The sequence below is a fragment of the Mercurialis annua genome, linkage group LG5 (assembly GCF_937616625.2).
Source record: "Mercurialis annua linkage group LG5, ddMerAnnu1.2, whole genome shotgun sequence".
In the NCBI taxonomy this organism is placed as follows: Eukaryota; Viridiplantae; Streptophyta; class Magnoliopsida; order Malpighiales; family Euphorbiaceae; genus Mercurialis; species Mercurialis annua.
The window spans coordinates 45,701,343-45,720,824 of NC_065574.1; the positions used below are offsets into that span (position 1 = coordinate 45,701,343).

A 19,482-nucleotide genomic window follows, 5' to 3' on the forward strand; every position below is an offset into this window, starting at 1 on the left:
TGCATTGCCTAAATTGAGTTTATCCATGTTTAATCATGACATACAAAGATATTATAAGGTTGTTTTGATTCTGAAAATTTTCTATGTTTGGTGTGAATACATATTTAATCCTTGTTATAATGATTTTTGGCATAATATGAGTGTTTAAGGACTTTGTTACCATTTTGCTAAATTTAAGGACCTAAATGCATGTTTGGCCAAGTTAAGGCATGAGTTATGATGCTGGATTTATATGAGAGAAAGTTATATGTTTAGTATTATTGTAGGTTTTTGGTGTGATTTGCCGAATTCAAAAGTTTAGGGACCAAATTGGCAATTTTAACAATTTGAGGGGCTAAACGGTAATTTTGCCAAATCTGAGTTTTATATGCCTTAGGGACTGTTTGTTATCTTTATATGAGTGTTTTGGTTTGTTATATTTAATTTGGTTTGATTCTGAGTGGTTTTAGTCAATTTTGAAAGTATAGCACTAAAGTGCACTTTTTATAAAATTCGAGAATTATTTGTAATTTGACCAAATCTCGAGATTTTTCCAAGGGCATATTTCGATAAAATATTTTGATTTAAATAGTTTGTAGAGATATGCGTTATCGATTTAAAGGTTTTGGCTTGAAATAAGTAGTTTGACGATTTTCGATAAATCGGCGAGTTTTTGGCATTTTGCCCAAAGGCTGTTTTGAAAAGTGTTTTAAAGGTTTTGGTTGATAACAGCATGCTCAGAGCTACGAGTACCCTTTTACTTGTTAATGTTTAAATTTAATTAAAACAAGAAACATCAATTGTGTTGATATGTGTTTTGTGTCTTACGCCATATCTTTATAAGGATGCATGATGTTGGAGAAATATAGGCGTGTAAACTATTGATATTTATCATTTTAAGAGTTAACTACAAAAATATTCGAATATTAATGAAAATTATAAAAAAAATACTAACTAAGATCATTTATTACACTAGTACTTAAATTTTAAAAAAGTTTACATTTGTAATGAAACTGCGACACATCAGCACTCATAAAAAATGCATCAGTACGTCAAACGCATCAGTCAACGCGATAGCGCGACAATGAATCAATGTTAATTCTTCAAATGCATTAAAGATACATCTTAAATACATATTTGATATCTATTTGATACATCTTAAACACAAACTTTTAGAAATATTAAGTGAATATTATATGTATCTTTTAAGTTTATGGAAGGTTTAGTTTTCGTATATATCTATCAAAATATATGACGTGCATATGAAATGTATCTATATCATATATTAGATCGAAAGATATGTGTTAAATGTTCAGAAGATGTATAAATAATGTATTATAAAATATATATTGTGTATTATGTATCAATGATTGTATACATTTATGTATCAATAATGTATATCTCAAATATATCTGGTACACATCTCATATATTAAATTATATTTGAATAAGAATACGTTGGAACTATGTCTGAAACATGTCAAACACATTGAACTATCATGTATAAATTATATATCAAAAGTTTATCTAATAAATACAAATAAGAAACATGTCAAACACATCTAATAAATGAATATATATTTAAAAATGACTATATTTGAACTATTTTTTATATGTATCTGCTATGTATTGGAGATGTATTTCGAAGTATTGAGATTATACTTATGACAAGATAGTGTGCTAACGCGTCTGGTGCTCTAACACGTTTTGATGCGTCTGACCTACTAACGCGCCTAACGCATACAACACATGTCTTTTCTTAATGGAAAAGATATAAAATGAAAAAAAAAATATAGTTAATGTAAAAAATCTGGACGCTTAGCATTTTTCAAAGTTGGTGATAGTGTCATATTCGTAAATTACAATCACAACTGGTAATCTTTCTTTTACTTTTCAAACCTCATTCATTTCAGAACTTATCAAATTTATCATATCTTCCTTTCCTGTCTCCAGTGGATCTACTACAGTTTCTTTCTTATTCATCATCGGAGTATCGGATTCAACAACTTTTTTCCTTACCGTCGGAATTGCAGACAGATTGGTTACTCTTTTCCTCGCCATAATAATGCTAACAGGCGCTGAGAGAGAAAGAGGAGAGAGAAAACAATCCTCCACCAGTTCCGTTACTTGGATTTATTGCTTTTTATGCACATATTTTCTGTTTCCTGTCTCCAGTCACTGAAAACCGCCTCCGTCATTGATAACCGCTTGAAGTTTGTTGTCCACTATTTATTTTTCATGCTAACGTTGTAAATCGTGACCACCACAATGTAATACTATTGTACAAAAATGAGATCAATATCTTCTTGCCCTTCTCTTTTTTCACTATTTTTTTCTATGTTCATTAAAATGCAGATACCCAAGTGATTAACATGAAGAAACCGTCAAGAAACATTGTCAATTTTTGCATGTTCAATTTGTTGTGGTCATCAAAAATATCAGACTGATGAACCAAATTTATGTAAATTAGTAATCCTTTCTCTGATTTCTTCTTTATTTTTTGGATATTCCAAATTCAAGCGTTTTTCAAATAGTGGTGAGCCCAGTTTCTTCATGTATTTTTTTACAATCATGCAGCCATTAAAAGATTCATAAAGTGACTAATTTATTTTATTATTTGTTTTATTTTTCTACATTAATTTGATTTTGAAAACAAGACAAGATGCTGAATAACATAATATTTATTTTGAGAAATTTAGGAAAAATACTCCAATTTTTAAAATATTTGTAAAATCTACCTCACCCATAAAAAGATAAACAAAATACTCTCTGTTTTTTCACTTTTATGTTTTTACTCTAACATTTATTTTTATTTAGTTTTTTACCTTCTTAATTTGAAACAAATACTCTGTGAATATAATTTTTACTCCTCTCTTTTCCTTTTCCCTATTTTCTCTATTTATCTCAAACAATAATCACAGGTTTTGATTTGTTCAGTCTTTCGAGCAGGAGGCGACGGTGACGGTGGTGGAACGTGGTGGCAGTGAAATGGAAATAGGCGGATGGACAATAATGACGATGTGGAAGCTGCTATAGGAATTGAGAAGGTGAAGATAAGAAAGTGAAGCAAAACGGAATAGGAGGTGGCGACGACACAAATCTGCCGCTGAAACTGCCGCCTGCGACACAAATATGTCGCTGCTCCGCCGTACCTCCACCGCTACTCCAATGGAAGAAGATTTACTTATAGCATCATCCTCAATCGACTGCGGAATCAGTTTCTGGTACTTACAAACATGCGCCGAGCAGCTCCATTATAAATGTTGTCCCTCTCCTTCTCACGGTCTCTCAGGGTGCACGATTTCATTGTGGTTTATGAAAACAAGAAAAGGGGGAAATTAATTGTAGAAATGATGTTCTGAGATGTTATTGGAGATTTTAGATTGTAATTTCATTTGTTGAATTATGATTTTAGTTTTAGGTTTTAGTTTAAATTCACAATCCAGCCAAGTTAAGCATAAGTTGTCCCTTCCAATTCATTCTCCTTTTACATTTGATTTTGAATTGTTGCAGAAGGATGAAAAGGCCCCATCACTATAATGTAATAATTTGACCTGGGTATGAAATTTAAGTTATTCAGTTTGCAATTGTAGTGCTCATTTACTTTTGTTTTTTGTTGACATAGATAGATAATTATTCACATAGGCCTAGATGTTGAAATTATGAAAATATTATCTAATTTTTGTATAAATTATATGAAATAATTTATAATAGTTCAACACTAAAATAATATTATGATAATGTCACGATAATGTATGTTATGATAATATTATGATAAAGTACGTTATGATAATATCTATGATAATGTTATGACAAAACAGTTTCTGATTATCATGTTAGTATCACTATATTATCATGTCGTTATCATAACAACACTCTAGTGTGATAATGTTATGATAAGTATATGATAATGAAGTATGATAAAATTATGATAACATACGTAAAAAATAATTATAGAAGAATTTCATGATAACAGAATGATAATGTTATGTAATTTCGGATTATCATGTTAATACCACTATGATAACAGAATGATAATGTTATGCAGTGTCTGATTATCATGTCAGTATCACTATATTATCATATCGTTATCATAACACTGCAGTATGATAATTAGATGATAATGAAGTATGATAATGTTATGATAATTGGATGATAACGTACGTGAAAATATAATTATAAAAAAATTCATGATACCAGGATATGATACCAGGATAAGAAGATGATAATTAAATAATAAAGTTATGGTAATAGTATGATAATATGATACCTATATGGAAAAAAATTACATGAAAATTATGATAACGAGATAATAATATGAAGAAAATAGCATATGATCAGGTTCTTATTGATAATAAAATGATAATATTATGATAATATGGCATGAAAAAAATTACATAATAATTATGATAACGAGATGATAATAATCTGCTACATACGATACTGATAATGGCATGATAAAAAGATGTTAATGCATATGATAAACTGATAATTACATGCTAAGCTGAAGCTGTGATAATTATATGATAATGTGATACAGTGATAATCATATGATAATGTGATACTGTGATTTTGTCTAATATTATCCAGCAGTATCAGCACATTATCATATAATAATCTGCTATATACGATACTGATAATGATATGATAATAAGATGATAATGCAATATGATACATTGATAATTACATGTTAAGGTGAAGCTGTGATAATCATATGATAATATGCTACTATGATTTTTTATTTAGTTTTATATTTTTAAATATGCTATTAATATAATTAAATATTTAAATAGTAGCATAAATTTTTAAATTAAAATATATTTGATAATACTGAAAAAAATGAAAAAAAAATGTTTAATTTATTGATATTGTGTAATCTGCACTTTTGTTAATTTAATTAATGAAGAAAAAAAAGAAAAAAAATTGAAGAACAAAAAAGGAATAAACAAAAGAAATGAACAAAAGATTAATAAAAAAGAAATAAAAGAAATATTGCATGATAAAAGAAATGTAACAGGTGCAATTTGTCGAGAGAGAAAGAAAAGAAAGAGAGAAAAAGAGGGGAGAGAGAGAAAAAAAGAAAGAGTTTACACATGTTGTATTATTAGAGTAAAAACATAAATATTAAGGCATTGAGAGTATAATTCTAAAAGAGCAAAAATTATGATGTATTCTTATTAACTTTTTCTTATTGAGGTATAAAGTCCTATTATTTTTATATTTTAGATAAATTCCTAAATCTCTCATTTATTTTCTCAATTTGTCTTTTGGGTCATTATCAATAACCGAGTTTATGTTTTTGAATTTTTTTATTTTATTTTTTGAACAATAATTTTTGAAGTATTTCGTACACTTTGCGGTAATTCTTTTCTTTAAAGCCTTTTTTTGTCATTGGATTTTGATCGGATATTAAACTCTGTAGGTCGCCAAATTTTTCTCAAATTACAAAAAGATCACTAAACAAACCTTTCTTAAAAAAATAGTCACTGAACTATATCCTTTATTATAAAAGGGTTTATCCATATAAAATGTATTGTTTTCACGCAAAACGCAGCAATTTTACTTGCGTGACAAGCCGAAATTATAAAAAAGAACATAGTTCAGTGATCTTTTTGTAATAAAAAATATAACCCACTTTGTTTTTTTGTAATTCACTAAAAATTTAGTGTTTTTTTTGTAACAACAGAAACATTTTTATAACAAAAGGTATAATTTAGTGAATATTATATAAGAAAATTTTTGTTTAATGACCTTTATGTAATTTAAGAAAAGTTTAGTTACAGAGTTTAGCTATTCATGTGGCTGAGAGCCCTCACAGCCCAGGTACAACGACGCAATTATCAGGGGCGCGTTCTACCACTGAGCTAATAGCCCATCGAAGGAACAAATTTGATAAATATCTATAACTCTCGGATAGAGTATTCGAACGGAAAAATCTATTAAATAATGAACTATTGGTTTTAAGCCATCTCTGGCGATCCAATTTTGATCAGTTGGATTTGTTTTTTTTATTTGCTTTTTATTTGATATTTTAATAAAGTGGTGATATCTTTTGAAAATTATAAAATATTTAATAATTCATTTATATTTTTTTAACATAGGATAAAGCAGTTATATTGATAGACTAATGTGATCATTATTTGCAGATAACAAGTGTGATCATTTTGTGGATTTTTTATTATCTTTTTAGCAAAATTCCATCCCCTTTGGGATGTTTATTTTCCTTTTGTGGGTTCTATATCATATAAATGAATATTTATTAATATGTAGATATTTTTATTTAGGTAAGAGGGGCTTCTTAAATGGCCCTTCTAGCTTCCAGTCTTCTTCGACTGTTTCATTGGACGGCTTTATTATCAGGTAAGATCAAAATTAATTTTATTTTTATTATTCATTTAAATGATCAGGTACGTTATATGAATTAGTCAAACAACTTTGACATCTCAACTTATACTTTGCATTATAAAGTGATGTTAAATATTAAAAGGCTCAAATGGTAAGTATCTGTCTAATTTTTTTATTAAAATTAAGCTTAATTACTTAAAAACCACCCACTTTAAACTTTTTTTTCGTTTATACCCTGATCTAGAAAAAAAAATCATTTATACCCTGACGTATGTGTTTATGTTTCACCTCTACCCTAAATATCAAAAAAGATGATTTATTAAAAATAATTAAATATAAGGATTATTTCATACTTTTTTTATTAAATAAAAATACAAAAAAATTATTGTTTCACCTCTATCCTGACGTATTTAATTTTTTTTTTCTAAATAAAAAGAGGTTAATTTAGTGCCTTGGGGTAGAGGTGAAACATAAACACATACGTCAGGGTATAAATGAATTTTTTCCTAAATCAGGGTATAAACGAAAAAAAAGTTTAAGGTGGGTGGTTTTTAAGTAATTAAACCTTAAAATTATATAATATACCGTTTGTTTAACAAAATTATTCACATTGTGTTCATTTTATTTTAGGCTTAATTCCTTAAAAAAACCCCACCTTGTATTTTATTTTTGTTTATACCCTGACCTTGTAAAAACACCATTTGTACCCAATTTTGAATTTTTATGTTTCATCTCTACCCAAAAGCATTAAATTGTACTCTTTTCATTTGAAAAAAAGTTTAAAACAATCCTTCATTTTTAACTTATATACTAATTAGATATTAATGTTATTAATAGTACAAAAATACCATTTTCTTCAAAAATTAAAAATAATAATATTTTTTTAAAAATTTTTTATAAAATATTTCCAATTTTTTTAATTTTTTTTTTAAAATTCCGAAAAAAAATTAAAAAAATTAATTAATTATTTAGATGTATTTGATTATTTTTTAAGTTTAAGGATTTATTTGTATTTTTTAAAATAGAAAAAAGTATGTTTTAAGTCCTTTTCCAAATGAAAAGAGTACAATTTAATGCTTTTGGGTAGGGATGAAACATAAAAACCCAAAATTTGGGTACAAATGATGTTTTTACAAGGTCAGGGTATAAACGAAGAAAAAATGCAAGGTGAGGTTTTTTTTAAGGAATTAAACCTTTATTTTATTAAACGAAGACATTATTAAGTCACGTATGTTTATTTTATATAAAAATAATTTATTATCCTCATGGAATAGTAATTCTTTCCTTTGTTTATATATTGTTATCGCACAAAAAAAATTGAAAAAAATAAAAATAGGCCAAGAAAAAATTGTAAAACATGACAACTATTGCAGGGTTATTAGTCAAAATGGTACCCAATCTTCGCACCTTATATCAAAATGGTACCCAATTTTTAATTTGTATTAAAATGATACCCAACCTTCTAACATTTACTTTAAAATGGTTTTTTTAAACATTTTCCAGCCACTTTTAATGACGTGGCAACCGGAAAAATAATTTTTTTATTGATGTAAAATAAGAGTTCGTTTTAATTGTTTAAGTTATATAAAATCTTATTTGTCATGGGATGTGGTAAAAATATAAAATATTAGTTTTCTGGTTGCCACGTCATCAAAAGTGACCGGAAATTGTTTAAAAAATCATTTCGATATAAACGTTAGAAGATTGTGTACCATTTTTATATAAATTAAAGGTTGGGTACCATGGCATTTTAATACAAAGTGCGAAGGTTAGATATCATTTTGGCTAATAACCCACTATTGCAACATCCTTAAACTTTGATTGATCTCAAGGACAGTTTGCTCCGTAAGTGAACTCTTTTCCGCCATTTTTGCTGTTCTTGCTGCTAATTCAAAATCGAAAGTCACCAATTTTTACCTTCAGATTTCCGGTAAGTCCATTCTATTACAACCCATTAATTCTTGTTTCAAGAAATGTTTCGTTTTACCTCAAAATTACTGATAAATTACAGAACCATCGACTCTAAATTATTTTATACTCGCTGTGTTGAAACAATACCAATTCTAGATTCACCTCCAAAAAACGAACAATCTTTAACAGTTTCATACCTCTCAAATTCATGTGGGTTGTCTTTACAACGGGCAATTTCCGCCACTAAATATGTTCACATTGAAAACACAGATAAACCTAATTTGGTTCTTGAATTACTCAAAGCTCACGGCTTTGCGAATTCCCAAATTACCCGCTTAATTTCCAAGCACCCACAGCTTATTTTATCTGATCCTGAGAAAACCCTTAAGCCCAAGATTCAATTTCTTGAATCATTGGGTATTGCTAGAGCTGACTTGCCTAAGATTTTATGTTTAGAGGGGCAAATTTTACTTACTAGTTTGAAAAACAAGATTTTGCCTACTATTGATTATCTTAGGGAGATACTTGAGAGTGATGAGAAGGTTTTGTATGCGTTAAAGCGGTGTCCGCGGACTCTTAGGATAGGTACTGATGCAATGGTGTTGAATATCGACACTTTGCGTGCTCATGGTGTGCCGAAACCTAATATACGGACTCTGATTATATTGGATCCTTTGTCTATATTGCTTAGAGTTGATTTGTTTGAACAAGTTGTTCGGGATGTTAAGGAAATGGGATTTGAGCCGAAGAAAAAGAATTTTGTGTATGCTTTACGTTCTATGTCGGTTATGAGCAAATCATTGTGGGAGAGTAAAAAGGAGCTTTTGTTGGGATTTGGCTGGTCGGAAAAAGAGTTTTTGTTGGCGTTTAGATTACAGCCGATGTTTATGCTTACTTCTGAGAAGAAGATGAAGGTGTTAATGGAGTTTTTTACGACTGAACTTAGTTTAAAGCCTTCGGATATTGTTAAATGCCCTAATCTGTTTTTAGCTAGTTTGGAGAAAAGAATCATACCGAGATGCTCCGCTTTAAAGCTGCTAATGTCAAAAGGCAAAGTTTCTGATGATGTAGATTTTGTATGGGCATTATTTTTGAGTAAGGAAAGGTTTGAGAAAACATATATTACTTGCTTCAAGCAGGAATATCCTGAATTAATTGAAGCATACCAGGTTTAACGCCGTAATTCAAGGACTTGTAGCAGCTAAGCAATAGATAAAACAATAAATGCATCTCTTATGTCTGGAAACTATTGATGGAGATCAATTTTGCTGATCGTGTCAAGCTTAATCTCGTAATCGGTTGTAACAACTTGCAAGCAGTTCTTTTGCTGACAATTTTTATTCCTGCCCACCCTCCTTGATCCCTAACACAAGAAGAGTTAACAGACATGTGATGAAATTCTGAACAACAAATGAAAGCGGAAGGTCAGACTTCCAAGACTAATTCAACTTCCTTGGGGGAAAATAAAAAACCTGAACAGCTTTATTGTTGATCGATAGATTATAAATACTCAAGTTCTTTTTAGCAAATTTTGATTTGTTGTAATTTGAAATTGACAACGTCAGCTTCATATTATGTTTATTTTTTGGCAGTGACCTAGTGGTGAAACTTTGCAAGGACCGTAGGTGATTCAGTTTCTTCATTGATTCTAATCATATTCTTTACTGAGCTTCGATCTATATCCGATATGCCTGATTAAATTTCTTTGATAATATCTCTAAGTTCATAGTTGAAGTTATTAACTTATTATAGTTGCGCCTGCAAATCAGAACTATGGTTTATTTATCCCCTTTTGCCTGTAGAATTTACACAAGGACTTGGAGGGTTTTACTAATATTGGTGGAAAAAACTTGCTTCCATTATGTTATCGATATCTCTCAATCTTATTGCTTATGTTTCACTGATGTATCGGATTATCCGACTGTTTATTTATGTACTATGGAGTGTTCTTTAGCTAGTTGCCGAAAACAGTGAATGGAATTTGTTCTATGCTTGAATGAGTTTGAAAGCTCTACCATTTTCTGTCAGAAGAAGCTTGTAAATGTAAAATTTCAGAACTTCATAAGCATTTTCAGAAATGTAAATGAAATGTAGGAGCATAGCATGATATTTCCACTTTCTACAATAACACACATACCCAAATTTGGACTTAAGATTTACAACTGAAACCGAAAGCTAGTCGATGGGGAAGCATTACTTGGTTTATTATTATTATTCTCGAATATACATGGCTATATCTTATTCGCTGTTTATCCATACATCTCTAAGAAGTTCATATCTGATGGAATTTTGATTGCCCGTTTCCTTTGATTTCCAACTGACTTTTGTTGGTGCTGGTGAAGACTGAGAACCATCTATGAAAATTGAAGCCAATGGTGAAATCAATTCATCAAGCTCATCATCACTGGTATTTGACTTTTTGAGCATTGAACCACTTCTTCTTAGCTGAGATTGATTTCCACATTTTCCAATTGCATCAGTAATTGAAGCTGCTGAAGGTGGCAAATACAGCGGTGCAGCTGCGATGCTTGGTACTATTGTCACAGTCTCTTCCTCCGTTTCAAGAGGATCCTGCGTCAAGATAATACCAAATTAACCAAAATCTTCAGCATGTCAGTGTAGGTCTATGTACTATGAAAATAAAAATGCTGACATGGAAAACAGTGAAATATTAATTTGTTACCATAACAGGTGATATATATACGAGTTTTGTAGTTTCAGAAAGGCTTCTAGAAACGGAATAGAAACGACGAAACGGCTTGAAAACTTTTCATGCAACAAAGGTGTAGTCTAGTTTGCAATATGATCTGTAACGGATTTAGAAAGGCACTAACCTCAGATCCCAGGGCTTCAAGCACAACATCTGGAATAGGATCTGGGCAAAACTCATCTGGAACAAAATTGTCAATAACCTTCTTGATCAACTGGGTACCAAACGTAGGGCATACCTTCAGAAGCACATTAAAACAGTTCAATAAGGACTTCAATAATAAATAAATAAATATGCTCATATCAATACTGAAATTTAAAAAATAAACAAAAGTACTCAGAAGTAATCATTCTATACTATTAAAAGTTTGTGACATATGGCCTATTTGGTTCAACTGTTTGCGGTGGTTGTTGGAATTGTTCGACGAAATCCAAAAACTCCTGCAACAGCTTCATTTTGGAGCTTTTTGTTTCAAGGGTTTCTAGCTCTAAACCAAACATGGCCGCAAAAGGAAACAAACCCCTTACTAGTATGTATGAACCCATGTAAACTTAGAGATGAAGTGTGAGAGTCTGAATGAGTCTATCAAACCTCTTTTCTAATGGATCTACTCAAGAGCATGTCCTTGGGAAGCATCATGAGATCACTCAATGCATTAAGAAGATAAAATGACTTGAAGGATGTATCTATTCTCTCATCATCCTCATCTTTGTCATTTTCATTCTCAAGCAATTCGTCGTCAATACCAAAGAGGTCAGTCAGCCATCTCGACCAGTTGCCAATCTGATAACTCAAACAACAGTGAATGCCAATTAGAAAGAGCAATTGTGATTTCTTTAGCTTTAGAAAGCTAGAAAATAATGTTTTTAAAAACAAAAATCCACCTAAAGGGTGACAGTAAATACTAAGATCAGAGAAATCTAAAGCTAAGGTCAATCATGCAACAATTTCCATATCTTACCGCATTTTTAAGCTGCACTCCAGCTCCGAAGCTTGATCTACCAGCTGGAATTGGGAGAACCTTGGAGTCACTAATAGGATCGGAAACTGGATCAGTTGGAATGTCATCATCAGATTCGCGAAGAATGGCATTGAACATTGCCACATCTAGTCTTGCCACACATTGCTCCATTATCTGAATGCATATTGAAAAATACATTAAAAGAAGAAAGAAATCAATAAGGTTGAAAAAACAAAACCAGAATCACACACTTTTCTAATAAAATGAACATTTAAAACATGTTAAAATATGTCGATCAACTTCAGCAGAATTGCAGTAAATTAAACAGAATTGGAGAGTTGAACATTCTCGGGTTCTCTATCTATTCCTTCTGCTTGAATGTGTACAAAAAGACTATGTCTTGCAATATGCTGACTTCAATTCAGTGAAGAATTTTGAGTATATTTAAATTGGTGAATACAAATTCACATTACAAGAACATCCAAGACAGAGAAGTAGCCTGCCTGCAGTATCTTTAACACATAAAAGGAAAACGAGGGACAAAAGAGTGAGAACTTTATAAGTTACCAGTCTGGCAAGGACATGCAAACAGCCACACTCGTGTCCACCAGCTCTAACAGGGCAAAGTCTCTCACAAGCATCCTTGAAAGCTTTCTTCCAAAGTTCTAATGAAAAGTTTCCTTGATCTTGATCAAATGAACTTGATGTCCTTCCCAGGTTTTTCTTTGAGCTAGAACCAACAAATCCATAAATTGCCTTTGCAGCAGAAGATTGCATGTGCGGAGTAAGTGTCTGGAACATAAAAGGAAAAGAAACAACCCAAAAGACATTCAATAGTCACATTCTCTGAAAATATTAGATGCATACATTGAAAAGAAAAAAGAGATAAGGGAGGACCTGCCACCAAATAGACTCCACAGTTCTGGAAAAGATCCAAGTTTCAACTCTTTCTAGCGCAGATATAAATGAATGTGGATCATTCCAGTCACTTAAATCTCCCAAAAAAACATTCTTATTTTCAAATCTACCGTGTGATGACTCTTTCCATTTCATAGATGATGATATTATCTTGCTTCCCTTTCCACCAGAATATGGTATCTCTTTGTTACCAATTGCTTGACTTATAATTGCTCTCAAAACAATAGTGTTTGATAGCCAAAATGTCAGCCTGCAGCATTTAAAAAGAGAATATACATGAGCTTACAGGAAAATTGTAATCCTCAATCAGCAAAAACCTGGCAAGCAAGCAAGCATTATATCAAAATGATAGAATTGAAGTACATTCACAGACCTGGCACAAGTCCATATTATTCTTTCAAGAAGGAGACATTTATTGGATAAAAAACTGAAACATTATACTTTGTAAAACCACATGATGGATCACTATATAGTGATCTGTTTACATGGTAATGCAGATGAAGGTGCGTCTTAGCATACCTAGGAACATCATTCCCACAGGCCTTTGCCACCAGAACTAGTCCTGAAACAGCACTTTTAGCTGCACTGGCTCTTCTTGATCGGGAACTTTCTTTACAAGCATGAAGATATAGCCTAGAAAGACGCCGAGCAGGAGCATGTACCTTACTCATGGAACTTCCATGCTCAGCAACTACAGAGTAGAGAGCAGACTCAACACCAGCAGCTTCTCGTAACTCTCCCTCGAGCATTTTTATTTTATGTTCCAATTGCTGGATTTTTCCATTTAAAGCGGTTGTTCTGGTATCTTGTGGATAAACCTTGGCATTTTTTCTTTCACCGACTTTGAAGTTCCCTGCAGTACTCTGCGAATCCCCATAGGCACCAATTTCCTTCACTTCATCTGGTTGATTTTTGCTGATTTCTACATTGATCCTGGCAGAGTCTGACAATGACCTAACAGATTTCACAGGCTTTAACCTATCAACTTTGAGGATATTTCCTTTCAATTCAATTCCCACAATTGAAGCAAGAGGATCCGTCCCAAGTGAGCCTTCACTTCTAGAATCATTTTGTGGAAATGTCTCCATTGTTTCAGTTTCTGAGAATTGTCTCTTCTCTTCATTCCTCAAAGTGTCTATGTCCTCCATATAATCATTATAAACATTATTATTAGTTGCAGTCTTGCCCAGCAAATCTTCGCCGTATCTGATTGATGAAGAAGAATGAACATTCTGAGAAACCTCAACCTTTGGCCTCACCGATGCATCTGAGTTGGGAGACTTCAATACAGAAGCACCAGCATTTACTGGGCTCCCTGGATCAGAAGATAAATCTACAGAAGATGAACAAGAAGAACTCTCTTTAAGATTTTCTTGTGACGAAGTTTGCTTTTTAATCCCTGGTTTGGAAGTAATAGCGTGTTCTCCATTAAGTCTTCCTTTACTTTCTCTCAGTTCAACTGATCCATTCTGCATTTAAACAGGAAGGTTAGCTAGTCCTATTATTGAAGATATTCATTAGTATAGTGATATACAAAAAGGCTGTTCCTCGTATTAGTCTTTCTAGGTAAACTACAAATAACAAAGATTAGATTGCACTATATACTGATCACAAGTAATCATAAGGTAGTATCCACAATCCACATAGCTCCACCACTATTATGGCTATCTAGGTTGAACAGAGACGGAAAAGTTGAAATAGAAAATACTGAAACCGAAAAATGACGAAACATCTTCAAGAAGCATTTCTGGAAATGGAAATGAAACGCATAAACGTAGAATTCGATAAACTTCCACACAACATAGCTGGCTATGAATGTCATGATAAACAATAATAGCCATAGTTGAAAGTTGATGGAGACCAAGTGTTAAGAATCAAAGTGGATCATTGGAACATTTCTCTTAAAAGAGAAATAAAAAGAAACAAGAGAGCAAGTACCTCTTCATTTTGGGGAGGCAACCCCACATTATTCAGAGATGAGTGTGACGAAACATCGTCATCAGTGAAAGAGGTAATCTCAGTTTCCTCAGCATATTCTTCATTCATCAATACTGAAACAGACTCCCCACCATTCTTATCCAGCGAAACGCCTTTCGTTACGCTATCCCTTGACAAGAAGCTGGTTCGACCTTTATGATATGGTTGGATGTTGACATATAAAATGGGTTGAGATGTGTTCCTAAAGCTCCTGCTGCTACTCACAGGAACACTCACACTTACTGTTTCCTTGACAACACCATAATCTGCCAAGTCAATTATAGCAGTACCTAGTATCTGCATTTTGTCTCTCCGAGGTTCACACAAGTGTAATTCTAAGCAATTCTTCTGAAATGAATCAGAATCCTTGCCTTTTCCAGACATGTCCCTTACCAATGTAACAGGTAGTCTAAAGAACTCATCAAACTCGATCTTCCCTTCGCCGACAATTGAGCCAAGTGAAGGAACAACAATGTTCGTTGATCCTGATTTACGATCACCATTCTCCCATTGAATCAAGACCGAGCGTAGGGATCTCAAAGACTGTGATGGGGGCCAAGGCTTAATATCTTGGATGTGAATTAGATAATCTAGCTGAACTGAGGCACCTTTTTTGCTTTTTCCAACCATTTTGGCTTAAAGACTTTTCTTCCGAGGAATTTATAAAGTCCTGTAATCTACAAACAAATGACAAATTCCACTCTAAACTAAGATAAAACAATGCTCAAATTTCAACCATCTCATCCCCTGGTTTCAAGCATTTTCTCGGCAATCAAGCAGCAACTATAGCTCCGATTCTGCAAGTAGACAACAACTCAACTTCATGAACTCATTTAAGATAAACATCCACACCTAATCATTGCCACCAAAAAGCAAAAAAACACAGAAAAACATAAAAAAAAAACTAATTATTTCCAACAAAAAGTACAAGCAGAGCAAGAAATGTCTTGACAATCTAGAGAAAAGCTAACATTGTGAAAAAAGCAAGCAGTAAACAAGAACACATGTCTGATGTCTCTGTTCGAACCAACAAAAATAAGATAAATTTCTCATTCTTGAAGCTCATTAAAAATGCCAAAAAAAAACAAGACCAACAAAATCTACTAAAATAGAAAAAAGAACCAATATTTACATAAAAGAATCTTTTTTTACTAGATCCTGATCAAACCCACCAAATATTTTCCATCAAAAAATGAAACTCAAAGCTCAAAACTAGCAATGACAAAAATGCAGGCCAGCAAAACCTTCATATATAAAATAAATAAAATGCAAAGCAAACATTTTTGTTTGCTTTTTTTCTGGTTAGTTTGTTTGAACTACCTGAGGAAGAAGCTAGCAGCCGAGAAATGGGAGAAATACAAGAACAGATGAAATGATTTAGTTGAGAGCTTTCTGGTTCATCTTCACATTACATTACACTAAATATTTAAGTATCTATCGGAGAAGAAGAAGTCTGTATTAGTGACTGAGAAAATAGAATGTCTGGTACCAATAAAAATATAAATAAAATATCAGCTTTATTATTTTGAAATAATTAGTATAAATACGACATCGTTTAGGGAAAAGTGGTGTCATTTTTAATTTGGTTTATGGGTGGTGCTGCTTGGCAGAATCAGTTTCCAACATTAATAAATAAAGTTAATTAAAAACCAGTAGCGTTGATAAATCTAAGAGTAGTAGCAAGCCCACGCGCAACCCAGTAGTGTATTTTTTCAATATTAGTTTAAAAATATAAATAAGCCCTCGAAAAGCAGTTTTCTTAATGATATGTTAGAGAAGAGTGGTTAGTGGCCTGATGATGACATAAACTATGTTTGTGCGCTGTTTACGCATGTTGTATGTGTTAATTGTATTATTCCAATCTTAACGCATAACGAATTTAATACATATGTATTGAGTGTCGAGAGTAGTTGAAGTTGTGATTATGATTGACGGCCTTTAAATAAGCGAGTCATAGATACCTATTGTGCGATCCCTAACTTGCCCGGGACTCCATTATTATGAGATCGGCATTGCTCATTGTTTTTAACTGCTTTGATATTTTGATTTTATCGAATATTTTAAAAAAAAATGCATTACGATCTCACAAACTGAATTGTAAAATAATAATATGTTTATTAGATTAGAAGTTTAACTAATTTAATCAGATTAATCATTAAATAAATGTTTAACTTGGTCAACAATTTACTAAATAAAATGGTAAATTGTTATAATTAGAGCATAAAATTAAAATTTTACAATTGTGAAATATTTTAAATCTTAAAAACATATTTTATTATCAATTAAAGTATTAAACTACACCAGATATTACTATTTCATATATGTAATTAAATTCATTCAGAGAGTAAAAAATGCGTTAAGAAATTGACAATAAACTTCCTAAAACAAAGTATAAAGGCTTAATTCCTTAAAAAGACTCCACCTTGCATTTTTTTTTCGTTTATACCCTGACCTTGTAAAAACACCATTTGTACCCAATTTTGAGTTTTTATGTTTCATCTCTACCCAAAATCATTAAATTGTACTCTTTTCATTTGAAAAAGAGTTTAAAACAATCCTTCATTTTTAACTTATATACTAATTAGATATTAAAGTTATTAATAGTACAAAAATACCATCTTCTTCAAAAAATTAAAAATAATAATAATTTTTTTTAATTTTTTTTAAAAATAATTCCGAATTTTTTGTTTATTTTTTTAATTTTTTTAGTTTTTTTAAAAAATATTTCTAACAAAAAAATTAAAAATAATAATAATTTTTTTAATTTTTTTATTATTTTATATAATTAAAAAAATTAATTAATTATTTGGATATATTTGATCATTTTTTAAATTTAAGGATTTATTTGTATTTTTAAAAATAGAAAAAAGTATGTTTTAACTCTTTTCTAAATGAAAAGAGTACAATTTAATGCTTTTGGGTAGGGATGAAACATAAAAACCCAAAATTGAGTACAAATGGTGTTTTTACAAGGTCAGGATATAAACGAAAAAAAAGTGCAAGGTGGGGGTTTTTTAAGAAATTAAGCCAAGTATAAATAACTAAATACTACAGTTGTGGTGGGGCTGAGTTAACTGAACGTGAGTTGAGTAGAGTACCTAACTCGAACACGTTGCAATTACGTGTGTTTAGTTGCGCGTGGGTTTGATTGGTAATGCGTCGTTTTCTATCTGGGTTGGCTGGTATTCACCGACATTATTGTGCGTCACCAATTTTGACCCCACGTTTGTTACAGTGCACACAACCGCTGTTTTCTCTTTGGTAATCATAATTTTTCTAATTTAATGACCAACCAGTACAAAATTACCCTTAAATATCATTGAAAAATAAAAATAAAATAATGTATATCATGCATCAAAATTTCAATCTAGTTTACTGCCTGCTATTTGCTTAATGTTAGCTTTTTCTAGATTGTCAAGACATTTGTTACTCTGCTTGTATTTTTTTCCTTTTTTTTATTTTAAAACAGTATTACAATCTTATCTATATCTATACTATATATAAAAGTTTGGATGGGGCAGACAAATTTACTGTATAATCCTTTTCAGTTTACTACTAAATAAAGATTTTATAGTCATTAACTAATTAGTTATTTAATTAGTCACTATTGTAATTAAAGTTCTAATTAGAATAGGTAGCTAAATTATCTCCAATTTAGTTTTTAATATGTAAAAAATAACTAAATTGTCTCCAAATTAGTAGGAATACCTATCTTTTAGTTTGATTGAACTACAAAATTAAAATACTGTATTTGGTCAATATAATATTATTTAAATTTCTGTTTTATTATTTTTAAAGATATTATTAATAAAATTAAGTTTATTATTTAATTATGATAATTATAAAACCAAAAGAAGAATAAATTTAATATGGAAAAAAAAATTTAATAACCGAATATATTATATTTATTTTTATAAAAATTCTTAACTAATTTAATATTAATTATAAATAAAAATATTAATATAATTATAATAAATTTACTAATATGTTCATTGACGAGTTACGTTACGAGCAACGGACATAGCACGTAATGCGAAGCTAGTATTGTAATATTGTCAAGACATTTGTTACTATTTTATTTTTATTTTTCAATGATATTTAAGATTTATACTTTTTTTTTCTCAATAATGTGTTGCCGTTTTGATGTATGATATACTTCGATGTAAGATTGTAATACTGTTTAATTTAATGATATATACATGTAATATTTAAATTTAACAATATCATTGATTAGAATAAGCTTTAGTTGTAATGAGTAGGGGTGAGCAACGGTCGGTTCGGTCATCGAACCGCCCAAAAATTCAAAACCGTTCGGTTTTTTAAAAATTTCGGTCACCGAACCGTATTAACCAAATTATATCAAAACCGTATTAACCAAACCGAAATATTACGGTTCGGTTCGGTTCGGTTCGGTCGAAAACCGTAATATTTTTTGTATGGTTTTTAGAAAGAAAAAAAAACAGTTTTTTAAAAAATAAATAAAAAAAATGGAAAAATTTAACCTAGAGAGTACATGTTCTTTAAATTAAATCTATATTTATCGTTTTTTATTATAAAACTATAAAATTAAACAAGTTTAGTATATAAATGTGAGTATATGAAAGTTTAAAACAACGTAATTTTTAAATACGGTCGGTTCGGTAATTACAGTTATTTTTTTGTAAAAACCGTAAACCGAACCG

At 30.8% G+C, this 19,482-nt stretch overlaps 2 protein-coding genes and 1 long non-coding RNA gene across 3 annotated transcripts; 2 read left to right on the top strand and 1 right to left on the bottom strand.

Moving 5' to 3' along the window:
* The first annotated feature begins 8,097 nt into the window (after positions 1–8,097).
* Positions 8,098–10,131, top strand: LOC126680487 (uncharacterized). The gene is made up of 2 exons (XR_007641182.1): positions 8,098–8,253; positions 9,827–10,131. It is a non-coding gene; the product is annotated as an uncharacterized LOC126680487 (long non-coding RNA).
* LOC126680486 (transcription termination factor MTERF5, chloroplastic-like) lies at positions 8,253–9,913 on the top strand. Its single transcript, XM_050375615.2, has one exon. The coding sequence runs from the start codon at positions 8,297–8,299 to the stop codon at positions 9,407–9,409; it is 1,113 nt and encodes a 370-aa protein (XP_050231572.1). The 5' UTR covers positions 8,253–8,296; the 3' UTR covers positions 9,410–9,913.
* A 183-nt stretch (positions 10,132–10,314) lies between the features above and the next one.
* LOC126680485 (uncharacterized) lies at positions 10,315–16,284 on the bottom strand. Its single transcript, XM_050375613.2, has 9 exons — positions 16,121–16,284; positions 14,762–15,597; positions 13,343–14,292; positions 12,803–13,073; positions 12,473–12,697; positions 11,906–12,079; positions 11,536–11,727; positions 11,069–11,182; positions 10,315–10,805 (listed from the first exon to the last, which is right to left on the bottom strand). Exons 2-9 carry the CDS (start codon positions 15,428–15,430, stop codon positions 10,473–10,475), a joined length of 2,928 nt encoding a protein of 975 aa, XP_050231570.1. The 5' UTR covers positions 15,431–15,597; positions 16,121–16,284; the 3' UTR covers positions 10,315–10,472.
* Between the last annotated feature and the right edge of the window lie 3,198 nt (positions 16,285–19,482).

Excerpts from the sequence above, each read along its gene's own strand:
- LOC126680486 (XM_050375615.2), top strand. The coding sequence starts at position 8,297 with ATGTTTCGTTTTACCTCAAAATTACTGATAAATTACAGAACCATCGAC.
- LOC126680485 (XM_050375613.2), bottom strand. The coding sequence starts at position 15,430 with ATGGTTGGAAAAAGCAAAAAAGGTGCCTCAGTTCAGCTAGATTATCTA. Across the intron at positions 14,293-14,761 it reads TGCCTCCCCAAAATGAAGAG|AATGGATCAGTTGAACTGAG; the intron begins GTACTTGCTCTC and ends GTTTAAATGCAG. Across the intron at positions 11,183-11,535 it reads GTAGATCCATTAGAAAAGAG|GTATGCCCTACGTTTGGTAC; the intron begins GTTTGATAGACT and ends GTGCTTCTGAAG.